General features: G+C 39.4%; 1 protein-coding gene across 1 annotated transcript; it reads left to right on the top strand.

Moving 5' to 3' along the window:
- The first annotated feature begins 3,894 nt into the window (after positions 1–3,894).
- LOC103596487 (protein FAM46D-like) lies at positions 3,895–5,067 on the top strand. Its single transcript, XM_008580127.1, has one exon. It carries the CDS (start codon positions 3,895–3,897, stop codon positions 5,065–5,067), a length of 1,173 nt encoding a protein of 390 aa, XP_008578349.1.
- The last annotated feature ends 8,476 nt before the right edge of the window (positions 5,068–13,543 follow it).

The raw sequence follows: 13,543 nt of genomic DNA, 5'->3' as shown, positions 1-13,543 counted from the left end.
CCCAGAATGCCCAGGGCCCCTCAGCCCCCGCTCGCCCTCCAGAGTTTGCAACACGCCCCCCTGCTATCCCCAGAACCTCCTAGGGGTGCTCAGCCCATACACGCTCCAGAGAACCTCGAGGGCCCCCAGGACCCTCCACACGCCTCTTGAAATCCCCGCAATGCCCAGGATCCCCTCAGCCCCCGCGCGCCCTCCAGAGTCCCCCAGGACCCCCGACGCCCCTCGGCTAGGCGCTGGCCCCGCGTCGGCGCAGGGGTCCCACGGCGTCGCTGGTCTCCGGGGCGCGGCAGCGCGGGGTGTGCGTGGGTCCCCGGTCGTGGCGAGTGGGACTTACTCTACCTCCATACCATTTTCCATAAAGGCTGCACCATTTTGCAGTCCCACCAATAGTGTATGAGAGTTCCTTTTTCTTCACAACCTTGTCAGCATTTATCATTCTCAGTCTTTTGGATATTAGCCATCTTAACTGGAGTGAGATGGTATCTCAAATTCGTTTTGATTTGCATTTCCCGAATGCTGAGTGATGTAGAGCATTTCTTAATGTGTCTGATGGCCATTCCTACAACTTCCTTTGAGAAATCCCTATTCAACTCCTTTGCCCATTTTTAAATAGGGTTATTTGTATTGTTGGGGTTTTTTTTCCTATAAAGTTGTTTGAGTTCCTTGTATATTCGTAATAACTTCGTATAGCATACATTATACGAAGTTATACGAAGCCGGGGCCGGCCTGGGGACCCGCCCCCGCGCCTGGAGGGGCATCTGGGGGCGTCCCGCCGGGCGGTGGGTCCCGTGGGGCGCGGACGGCCGCGGCGCGGGTTCTAGCGGCCGGGTGTCCCTTGGCCTCGCCAAGGGCCTTGAGCCGAGTAGACATTTAGTAAATACTCGTTGGGTCGGCCTGGTATTTTTTCTTCGCTAGAGATTGGTTTATAGCCAGGGCCTCCTGTTTAAATCCGCGTCTTTTGGGAATCCCGTTAATTTCCTGTAATTCTTTCATGCTCTCCTGGAGAAGGTTTTAAATTCGGAGCTCTCAAGAAGCAGAGCCTGTACTGACAGCTCCTGATGGAGTTCTGGGCTGTTGAGTATGTGAATGATTCAGCTATTTAGGACGAGAGAGGCAGAAATTGCGTGTGCGTGTTTTGTTTCATTTTTTCCTTTTGAAAGTGAACGATCCTTCACTGTCACCCAGACCAGATTTTCATTCTTGAGAAAGATTAGTGATAACATATTTAACTGCTGCATTACTAGGCAATTTTATTTCTGTATAAATTCAGTTTGTACTCAGTTCAGAAAACAAACGTAATGGTCTTGTTTGCCAACTTCATTCTTTTGGCTATAAATTATAATACTTTCGTGTTATTAATACATCTCCAGGAAATGCTTAAGGGCAAGTTTCATGCAGTGTACTGTAGCGTGGACCGCAAAGATGCATAAAAGTAAGGGTCCCTGTTCTCAAGAACCTCTCAGAGGGCATTTATCTCAGCTGGTTTCTAAATTTCTCATGTGATATGTAGCCTGAAGATAGAATAATGAATTATAAATTTTGTTTCCCCTTTAAGTTAGGACAGTACATAAGGAGCACTACTTAAAACTTGATGCTAACACCAAACAATAACTCCTTTCTCTGATTCATGGAACGTTTAAAATTAATTCATATAAAATTTAATATCGTAGCACCTTGTGCCAGGAGGTGATCTTAATGTCACAGTGAATTTCAAGTCAGGAAGTGCTTTCCTGGGAGACTGTTTGCAACTGGCAGAGGAAAAAGCATGACTGCACTTGATGCTTGCCTTAGGGGAACACTCCTTTTGGTGAAGGGGCGTTTTGTTGTTGTTTTTAGGAAACTAGCCCAGATCTTGAGCCTATAATCCTAAAAAGATTCTGAAGATCATTTTTTAAAGAAACTTCTCTCTTTCCATTGCCTGTTGCTACCCTTTGTAATTGACAGGTTATACGGGAAGACTTTCATCTTCACCATTCACTCTCGGTTTGCACAGAAGGAGTGTTAGGTCTAACCTGGATACAGCCGGATACAGTCAGTTTATTATGCAAACTCTAGGTCCTGGACTAAGTTACTTAGCTTCTCTGTGCCTCAGTTTCCTGTACTGTAAAAGGAGGATAATAATAGTACAAGTCCATCTCATAATTTGTGCGGGTTCATTGAATTTACATTTGTAAAACATTGAGAACTACGGATGTTGAATATGATGTTTATGAGATATTAATTAGCATATTCGTAAAAATTGTCATCTCTAATTATTTATCAAGAAGCAGACGGCCAGACAGATTAAGTGACTTTTCCACGATTTGAGAGCCAAAGATCTTTTGGACTGATCCTTGGTCTTTTAATGAGGTAAAATATCTGAAAGAGCTTTTAACCAGTTAAAGTACCATGCAGGTGTTATTTATACTATGAAGACTGTGTTATTTCCACTAATACTTGGCTTTGGGAAAGTTTGGGGGAAGGAAAGTACTGAGTTATGTGAGTTTTAATAATATTACATAATTATTCGAAGCCCAAAACCAGACCTAGTTCTCTGTGAGCTACAATTGGAAGACTACAATTTTGCATCAATTTTAGATGTTTAAAATCCTGCTTTATAGGTAGCATCACATGGACCTATCATCACCTTTCTGGACTGGAATATATGTTACTCCACCTTCCTTCCCCCTCATTTTTGTTCCTAATTGTCTACATGTTATCATTTATTTAAAACACAGTGTAGTCCATTTTCATATTTGACTACTGGATTAACATAACACAAAATTAACAAAACACACAAACCAGCATGAGTATTATCAGAGTTCACATATTTAGGAACTGATCAGCTAGTGCTTGAAAAGGGACAGGAGATGCCGTTTCGAGGATGTGGCAACCATTAAAAGGTGCTTGGCATTTTGCAGTATTTCATATCTCAGCCATTCTCAATATCCCAACTGCAAATTAAAGCCTATCATGAGCTCACCTCCTCCTTCAAGCAGCGTTTATCCACCACTCGCTGGTTTTGTTGCAATACTGTATTCTCAGTACTATTCTATGTCTCTTGCTTTTTTGTTGCTTTCCATAAATTAGATGAAAATATGCATGTATATTCACAAGAAAGCGTCAGTCAAATATTTCTTCTGCGGGTAAGGCACAAATCCCATGCCTTGTCAGGCAAAGTGCCAGTGTTCCCTCCCTACAGTCCTCCCCACAAAGGAGCTGACAAGGGAAGCAAGCATTGCAAGAAACCACTGTTGCTGCTGTTCTGTTTTTCTGCTGCACTGCCAGTTAGTGAAATAGTGGTACATTTTTGTAGTTGCGGAGTTAAATTAAACCTTACTTTTTCTGAAGGGCATAGTATACTATAGTAAAACTACTACCAAAAGAGTTGTATTGTCATTTATTTCATTGCCAGAGATGAGCTATCAAATTTTGTAGTTAATTTCAAATTCTAATGTAGAATATTAATGAACTGCTCATATGATCTTAAACTGGCCTGAGTGTGACAGATAGTTTAGAATTGTGAAGGCCCGTTACTGTTCTTTCCATCTTGTTGCTAGGAGACCACAGATGGGGCAACCTGCATAATGTACATCGAAGAAAGCGGTGTTTAAGAATGACAGTGGAGAGATGTTCTTGGTAGTAGTTAGTGCTGTCTTCCCTTGCTTTTCAGTGTTCTTCAATCTTAGAGTTATAAATCTGGCAGTGTCAATGCAAAATTAATGAAAGACCCTGTTGGGTTATTTTGAAATAATCATGAATGTATAATTTATTAGCTATTTGTGAAAATTGAGAATATTTCTTAAGCACTGTCGGCTGTTAATGTCAGTACTCTACATTCACCTTTATTTCAACAAAAATTGTGTTTTACATCCTTGGAAGTAATCACTCCAGTTTGATCTACTGACTTCACAATGTCTGAAATAAGATTCAGCAACCTCACTTGGCATCAAGTTATAACACTGGATCAAGTATTAGATGAAGTAATTCCAATTCATGGAAGGGGACATTTTCCCACATTGGAGGTAAAACCAAAAGATATCGTTCATGTTGTAAAATATCAACTCATAGAGCAAGGAATTATTGTTAAAGATACTCGATTGAATGGTTCCACAGCAAGTTACATACTTGCAAGTCATAATGGAATCAGCTATAAGGATCTGGATATCATTTTTGGTGTCAAACTTCCAAGTGATCAAGAATTTCACGTTGTAAAAGATACAGTTCTAGGTTGTTTACTTGACTTTTTACCAAAAGGTGTAAAAAAAGAGAAGCTCACCCTAAAGATTATGAAAGAGGCTTATGTTCAGAAGATGGTCAAAGTTTGCAATAAGCCTGATCATTGGAGTCTCATCTCTCTTTCAAATAACACTGGGAAGAATGTAGAACTAAAGTTTGTGAATTCACTCAAAAGACAATTTGAATTTAGTGTAGATTCCTTTCAAATTATTTTAGATCCCATGTTAGACTTCTACAGTGACAAAAATGCTAAGCTAACCAAAGAATCCTATCCTGTTGTGGTAGCTGAAAGCATGTATGGAGACTTCCAAGAAGCAATGACACATTTGCAATACAAGCTTATATCTACCAGAAAACCTGAAGAGATAAGAGGTGGTGGCCTTCTTAAGTACAGCAACTTGCTAGTTCGTGACTTCAAGCCAGCTTGTGAAAGAGAAATCAAGAACCTGGAACGTTATATGTGTTCTAGATTCTTCATTGATTTTCCTGATGTAACAGAACAGCAAAAGAAAATTGAATCTTACCTCCGCAACCATTTCATAGGTGAAGAAAGGAGCAAATATGACTACCTTATGACCTTGCGTGGAGTTGTGAACCAAAGCACTGTTTGTCTCATGGAACATGAAAGAAGACAGACTCTCAACATGATCACATATATGGCTTTAAAAGTACTTGGAGAACAGAATATTCTTCCCAATACAGAAAATGTAACTTGCTTTTATCATCCTGCCCCATACTTTAATGCTCAGGGAGGGTACCCAATATATTTTGAAACATCTGAGCCACCACCCATTTTCTTCCAGCCATACCATCCGCTGTATTTTGATGTGCAAAATGATGTGGTTTAGAAAGCACACATACAACAGGAACTCTGCTTTAATTAAACACCTCTTAAGAGCAAGTTTCTAAGTTCTATAAAAATCAAGATCTATTTTTATTTTTTATCCAGTTACCAACTATTTTGCATCAATTCCAGCGTAAACCAACATAGTAAATATAATATCATCTGTGAGCTGGCCACTTTAAATGATTTTCAAATGTTATTGGCTAGTTTTGAGAACTTTTAAATGCTGTGGACCACTTGAAATGATTTTCAAGTCTGACTGACTACTTATGACTTTCAAATTTACTGTGACAAATACATTAGAGATGCCACATCTTCGACTGAAATATAACAGACTTATGTTTTAAAATCCAGAGGCATAGTGAAGACAAGTGCCAAAATGTTTATATTCAATCTGTTCCTTTGTTACAGTCACTTTATTTTTTCTAGTGAAAAGACCATTGAAGAATTTTTTATACTTAACAGAAATGCCTAATTTCAAAGACAACAGATTCAGAGGCATTAAAACATGGACTTTGCCAGCATTAATTTTGTTTCCCAATTAAATTTGGTTAGATACATAATCCTACTATAGTTTGAAGGAACACTGGAAAAAATGGTTCTGGAAAACACCGGACATTAGTAATTTATCATCTGTACAGTAAGACAGTTAATTTGTGGATCTGAAAAATAATACCACCCAGCTATACAACCAACATTGTGACCAGTTATATAGTTTTCTCTCTCTCTCTCTCTCTTTTTTCTTTTATAACCTCTAAATAAGTTGAAAAGAACAAAAATTACCAACTTTGAATGTGAAAGCGTTCTGTCATCATCTGTTAAAAAGAGACTCTAAATGGCAAACCAGAAAGAAGAGGCACAGGTTCTTAGTCTTGGCATTTATCATTTCTCTAACCTCCTTGACCAACATCTTAATATGTCTATAAACATTCAGCTTTAGTAAGTGAAAATATTTTCCTTATTACTAAATGAATGATTTTTTTTTCATTTTGCCTTAACCAAAGATCAGTTTCTAACCTACCATTCAAGTGCTTCCTCATGTAATTTTTTGCACAACACCACAATTTATTCAGCAATTGCATGCATTCACCATAAAAAAAAATTGTGTTTTAAGTTTTGCCAAAATATGATTGGGCCCATGTGATAGATTTTGTAAAGCTTTTAGCTCTTCTTCAGTTACAGTTGATATTCAAATGCAGATTGAACTTTAAAAAATCATTAAGCTCAGATTTACTTATAGAGACAGATGGTATAGTGTAAGAAATCTATATGTACATTTCTTATAATAATGTAAGAAATAGGTTAATCTATATATTGGGTCATTATTTTTATATACGGTTGGCCTCCCATAGCTGTGGGTTCAGCATCTGTGGATTCAACCAACTGGGGATCAAAAATATTCTAAATAAAAGACAATAAAAAATAATATAAATATTAAGAATGCAGTATAACAACTATTTGTGTAGCATTTACATTGTATCAGATATTGTGAGTAATCAAGAGATGATGTAAAGTATACAGAAAAATGTACATAGGTTATATGCAAGTACTACACTCCTTTTTATAAGGGACTTGAACGTCTGTGGATTTTGGTATCCGCTGGGGGCTGGGGAGGGTGGTGTCCTAAAACCAATCTCCTGAGGATACCAAGGGACAACTGTGTTATATATGTTACTAAGAAATATAATAGTAATAAAAAAAGAAATGTATTAGAAGACCAAGTATAGGCTCTAGTTTTGTCATTTACTAGTTTGGTGATCATAGTCAAATAAATCATACTTTGTTGTTTAAGCTTTCAAATGGGCAGAGGGACAGAATCTACTTTTCAGGGTTGTAAGAGCTGAATGAGGTGTCAGAATGCTTATTCAGCTGCACAGAGCTATATTACTGTTGTTATAATCATTTAGTTTTCTAATTTTAGGTCAAGTTACAGTTCGGGTATCAAATGATAAACCATTACCAGATTCGTCTTTTTCTCTTTGTATTTTTTCAGTATTCACCATATAGTCTCTCATTCTTGTGAGACCTGTGAGGTGCAGAGTTTCTTAGAAGAGGTAGGGAGGACCCAGTGGTAGTGTGTGGCTCCCTGGGAGGCTGTCCTATTGTGTTGCTGTGGCCCAAGACCTCACTCAGCTTGTGGCATGAAGTTGGCACTGGGTGGCTAATTGGTGGAGAGAACAAATATACAAATGCTGGGTTTTTTTCCCCTCTTACTTTTGTCTGGTTTTCAAGAGCAAAGGTGTGCCAAGCGAAGGGGAGTTCATGTCACTTTCTTTTATGTTTTATTTAAATATTTGTTTATAAACATAGTAGCTACTCGTGGTAGAAAAATGCAGAGTACAGAGTGGTTTTAGTTGAAAAGTAGAATTCTCTCTGAGTCTTCCCTCTCCTTAATCAGAAGTAACCACTTTTTTATTGAATCAAAATTTATTGAATCAAAATTGATTACACATATTTTGGGGGTTCAACATTGAGATATGTTGATCAAATCAATATTGCTAGTATATATATTGTTACAAATCATAATTATTCATATGCCCCTTATCCAACTCTCCCTATCCCCCTCCCCCCTCCCCTCTCTAATTACCCTAGATTTCTGCCCCTGTCGTCTGCAAGACATGAGGGTCCCTTCCTCTGAGTGGCCCCTGCTGTCACATTGTTCCACAGCGGTGTCCTGTAAATACAGTTGTGACCCACGACGTGGTCTTACTTCTTCCTTTTCTTGTATACGAGTTTGCGCTTGGGAAGATGGTTTGGAATGGGGACATCACTCTCTGGGGCGGAGAAATGTGTGGCGAGTTTTATTCATTGCACTGGTTTTGCAGAATTGCCCCTTTCCTCGCGTGGGAGTGCCCAGTCACAGAGCCCACGTAGGAGCCCGCTAACCACTTTGGGTGACTCAGACTCACAAGTCATGTCCTTATATTAAAGCAGCATTGTTAGGAGCCACATGTAGGGCTGTGTGTTCAGGATGGAAGTGAAGAAGGATCGCTTCCTCTCTTTGTGTTCTGTAAGACGTAGGCCAAACTTTGGAACCAGGGAGGAGGTCCAGGGAAAGAACGTGAAGCTGGAGGGACTTAGAAAGTTCAAGCAATGGTCAGGGTCGGTAGCAGAGAAGGACCATGAGTGATAACGAGTTTCTTCTTAGATGCCTTTGCTGTGATTTCCATATTTTTCACATCGGACTTGTAATACTGTTAAAAGCAGGAAAAAAATTAAAAACGTATAGTGAAAACTAATCTGTTGAACAGAACACAAAGCCGGCTGCAGAGCAGTTTTAGGAACTGTGTGCAAGAATATGTGTATATTACAGGAAGGTGCTCAGGCGGCTAGGGAAGCAGGCTACTTTCCCATGCTGTACCTTTTCTGATTTACACATCATCTATTAATGGTTTAAAATATTAGAGATCAAACTGGTCTATATTGGCAAGAATAAGCAGGACGTGTGTGTTTATATAAAGGTGATTCAATACAAATTAGAGAATACTGTATAGATTTTTTTTTTCAGAATGAGAAAATAACAACCCTCTTCAGAGAACTTGAACGTCAGATAATATTTGACACCATCAAAGCAGAGGAAGAACACTTTATAGAAGTTAGGATTTAAAAAAATTTTTAATTGAGGAGTTTATATAAACTTGAGGGAAACTGTATTTCACTGACATATTTACCCCATACATTGCGATTTGCAGGGCTGCTTAGAGATGGGTGAATTGACATGGTCATTTGCTAACAGCATATTATAATTCTCTTAGTCCTTTGTTCTAAATTCTTATGAGCAATTGGCAAAGTTCATAAGTATCTAGAACCTCTTCTTTTATGGTGAGTGGCTTTAGATACTGGTTGGTGGATGGTTTGTTTTTTTTTTAAAGATGGCACATGTGGCATTTGAGACGTAGGGCATGAGAGGGGTCCCCCTTAGCACATTCTTTCTGCTTTGCACACTTACCTTTGGATCTTACCATGAACAGGTGGCTGCTAGATATCTCTCTTCTTCCCTGGGTGAGAAGGAAAGCCCAAGGCTTCCAGATGGGCTGCTCTGTGGCTGAACCAGCCCTTAGGGACCCAGGTGGTCCCACTTTTGTGTGCCGCATCACGTTGGTCATAAGGCTACCTCACTCACATCTCCAGAGAGAGGGAGGTTGGCTTCTGTGGCTCTCTTAAGAACGAGGAGTAACACTGGTGCCTCCAGCCAGGCCAGGTGATTTGGGAAATGGCCTCCCCCACCCCATGTGTGGCAGGCCCCAGCTTGCCTGCTTCTGCTGCCTGGGGGCAGGATGGCATGCGGGCTCGGGGAGGAGAGCTTGTGGGTGCCTGGTCAGTGAAGGGCATGTGGGAGCATCACCACACAGGCAGCATGCCACCTCTACCATGTGTTGCTCATGCAATGGTGGTGGTGCGGGAGTGCCACCGCGCTTCCCAAGTGGCGCACTATAGCAGTGCGCCACCGGGCCGGCCCTGCATTTTGTTTTTAAATTTTGAATGAGCGTTCACTGTGTGAAGAAGTAAATGACCAGGCTGGTGTGCTCTCTTGTCATTAGCCCAAGCCATTCTCACACTGTCCTCCCACTATCACAGCTGCCTCTATTCTCCTGCTAATTTGGATTTTACTAGAACCTGAGCTTTCTCAATGAGTATTCAAAACAGTAGCCTAGTGGGCCGGCCCGGTGGCGCACTGCGCTAGTGCGCCGCTTGGGAAGTGCAGCGGCGCTCCCGCCGAGGGTTCGGATCCCACATACAGACCGGTTCCCGCTCACTGGCTGAGCGAGGCGCGGGGGCAACGCCGAGGGTTGCGATCCCGTTGCCGGTCCCGGTCTGGTACGGGGGCGACACTGAGGGTTGTGATCCATTGCCGGACACGGAAAAAGACAAAAAAAAATAAAAATAAAAAAATAAACAGTAGCCTAGGATTCAGCACACCAAATGTCAAAACATGCTTTGTGTATTTCAGACAGGACAAGAGGAAAAGCAATAGTAAACCATCCTATTTTAGCAATGACTTTTAAGGTTTTTTTAATGCCTCATTATCAGAAACATGCCAGGGATTCCATTTGTAAATATTCATTAATAATACACATTCTGAATTTTTGATATGTTTTAAATTATTTGCTGTACTCACACATATTCACACAGCTACTCCTGTGCTCCAGGTCTGAGCAGACAAAAGAGTGAGCATCCTGAGAAAGGCTCCAGCAAAGCAGTCCATGTTCATGCTTGGGGTCCCCACCCCAGACCGCTCTGCTCTGCTCCGTCCTCTGCTGCCACTGGGGCAGTCGCACTGTCATCCGTGCCGCTGCCTCACGCTCATCTCCACCACTCCCGCCTTGGCCTTCTTACTGCCCGGCAGCTGCACTCTCATCCATGCTGCTGGATAGAACCAGAGATAAAATAAAATCACAATGGAGCTCAGAGTCAGCAGGCCAACATTCCAGTCAGTTCAAACACAGCAATATCTCCAAGTGCTAAGACACACCCATGAAGACAGAAAAGATCATCTTACCCCAGTTACCAACTAGACAGAAAATAACAAATGCTGGTGAGGATGAGGAGAAAAGGGAAACTCCTACATCATTGCTGGATATGTAATTTGGTACAGCCATTGTGGAAAGCAGTCTGAAGGTTCCTCAGAATACTAAAAGTGGATCTACCTTACAAAACAGCTATCACACTACTGGGTGTATAATCAAAGGAAATAAAATTGATATGCCAAAAAAACACCTGCACTCCCTCATTCATCACAACGCTATTCACAATAGCCAAAGATGGAGTCACCTAAATGCCCATCAGCAGATGAATGGATTAAGAAACTGGTATATATACACAATGGTATATATACACTATTCAGCTATAAAAGGAAATGATATCCTATCACATGCAGCAACATGGATGAAACTGGAAACCATCAGGTTAAGTAAAGTATGTCAGGCATAGAAAGACAAGTACCACATGATTTCACTTATATATGGAATCTAAAAAGAACAAAAGAGGTTTTCATAGAAGTAGAGAGTAGAATAATGATTACCAGGGGCCAGGAGGGGAGAGGAGAGGAGAATTGGTAGACTAACAGGTACAAAACTATGCTGTGTACCCTAAGTGAATCATTGTGCAGTATATGCACGTACTGAAACAACACACTGTATGCCACAAAAATAAGTATAAAAATTTTAAAAAGAAATAATGTGAATGAAAAGATAATCAGATCATTGTCATTTCAGAATATAGTTCTATTTACTGAAGTGGAGCAGAGAGTGCAATTTCATCTCTCGTGCTGTATTTATGCTTTAGAATGAGCATATGAAAACCCATTGAAAACAAGCAGTAGATAAATGATTCTGAAATATGCAAAAAAAACCTATGTAAAAGATATCATACAGCATTGCTAATTCAGAATGTAGTTTAATTTACTGAAATAAAGCATCACAAAGAGCATCTTTCATCTATCTAGTTATATTCTTCCTTTTGAATGAGTATATTAAAACATTGAAAGAGCATTTTTTTTTTTTTTTCCCTTTTTGTCTTTTTTCGTGTCTGGCAACGGACCGCAACCCTCAGTTTCGCGCCCATACCGGACTGGGACCGGCCACGGGATCGCAACCCTTGGTGCTGCTCCCGCACCTCGCTCCGCACCTCGCTCAGCCAGTGAGTGGGAACCGGTCTGTATGTGGGATCCGAACCCTCGGCGGGAGCGCCACCGCACTCCCAAGCGGCGCACTGTAGCAGTGCGCCACCAGGCCGGCCCCTGAAAGAGCATTTTTTAAAAGTTTCAGAAATATGGAAATAAAACCTATGTAAAAAATAATCAGACATCATTCCCAATTAATACTATAGTTCACTGAAAGCAGCATGGAGTACATCTTTCATCTAGTTGTATTTCTGCTTTTGTTTATTGTTTTTTGTTTGTTTTTGGTGTTTTTGTTAGTTTGTTTGTTTTTTTCTTTTGGCAGCTGGCCAGGAAGGGGATATGAACCTGTGACTTTGGTGTTGCCATCACCATGATCTCCCAGGTGAGCTAACTAGCCTATTTCTGCTTTTGAATAAGTTTATGAAAACTCATTGAAAGGAAGCATTGAATAAATGGTTCAGAAATATGCAAATAAAAACCTACTTTAACAATAATTAGACATCATTTCTAATTCAGACCACAGTTTAATTCATGAAAAGGAAGCAGCACACAGTGCATCTTTCATCTATCATGCATTATTTTTGCTTTTGAAGTATATGAAAACACATTGAGTACAAATTGTTCAAAAATATAGGAATAAAACCTATGTAGAAAATAATCAGACATTGTTTTACAATTGAGATTATAATACTTTAATTCACTGTAATGAAGCAACACAGAATGCATTTTTCATCTATCTTCCAGCATTTCTGCTTTTGAATAGGTATGTGGAAACCCACTGAAAATGACCATTGGATATATAGTACTGAAATAGAATAAAACCTATGTAAAAGATAATCAGACATCATTGTCAGACTGAAATGTAGTTTATTTCACTGAAATAAAGCAGCACAGTGTGCATCTTTTGTCTATCTTGCTTTATTTTTGGTTTTAAATGAGTATAAGAAAACATTGAAAACAAGCTATGGATGAATGGTTCAGAAATATGCAAATAAAAACTATGTAAAAAATAATCAGATATCATTTTCAATTAAAACTATAGTTTAATTCACTGAAACAAGGCAGCACAGAGTGTATCTTAGATCAATCCTCCTGTATTTCTGTTTTTGAACAAGTATGTGAAAAACCATTGAAAATGATCATGGGATAAACGGTCCAGATATATGTGAATAAAATACATGTAAAAGAAAATCAGATATCATTGCCAATTCAGAATATATTTGATTCAGTGAAATGAAGTAGCACAGGGTGCGTATTTTATCTACCTTTATTTCTGGTTTTGAATGAATATAATTAAACACATTAAAAACGAGCATTAAATAAATTAAAACTATGAAATAAATCCTTTGTAAAAATAATCAGGCATTGTTGCAAATTCAGAGTGTAGTTTAATTCACTGAAATAAAGCAGCACAGAGTATATCTTTTACCTGCCTTGCTGTATTTCTGCTTTTGAACCAGAATACAAAAACTCATTGAAAATGAGCACTAGTTAGTGTCTCAGAAATATGGGAATAAAAATGGGTGGAAATGATAACCAGACATCATTTTCAATTCAAACCATAGTTTAATTCAGAGAAGTGAAGCACCACAGAGTGCATTTTTTTTTTATCTATCTTGCTGTATTTGCTTTTGATTGAGTATGTGAAAAACGTTGAACATGAGCATTGAATAAATGGTTAAAGAATATGCAGACAAAACCAATTTTAAAAATATCAAATATTGTTTTCAATTCAAGCTATAGTATAACTCACTGCAATGAAGCAGCACAGAGTGCATCTTTCCTCTCTTGCTATATTTCTACTTTTGAATGAGTAAATGAAAACCCATTAAAACAGGCATTAGAAAAATGATTCAGA

The sequence above is a fragment of the Galeopterus variegatus genome, unplaced genomic scaffold, assembly GCF_000696425.1.
Source record: "Galeopterus variegatus unplaced genomic scaffold, G_variegatus-3.0.2 Scaffold2031, whole genome shotgun sequence".
In the NCBI taxonomy this organism is placed as follows: domain Eukaryota; kingdom Metazoa; phylum Chordata; class Mammalia; order Dermoptera; family Cynocephalidae; genus Galeopterus; species Galeopterus variegatus.
This window is presented reverse-complemented; position numbering and strand designations above follow the sequence as displayed.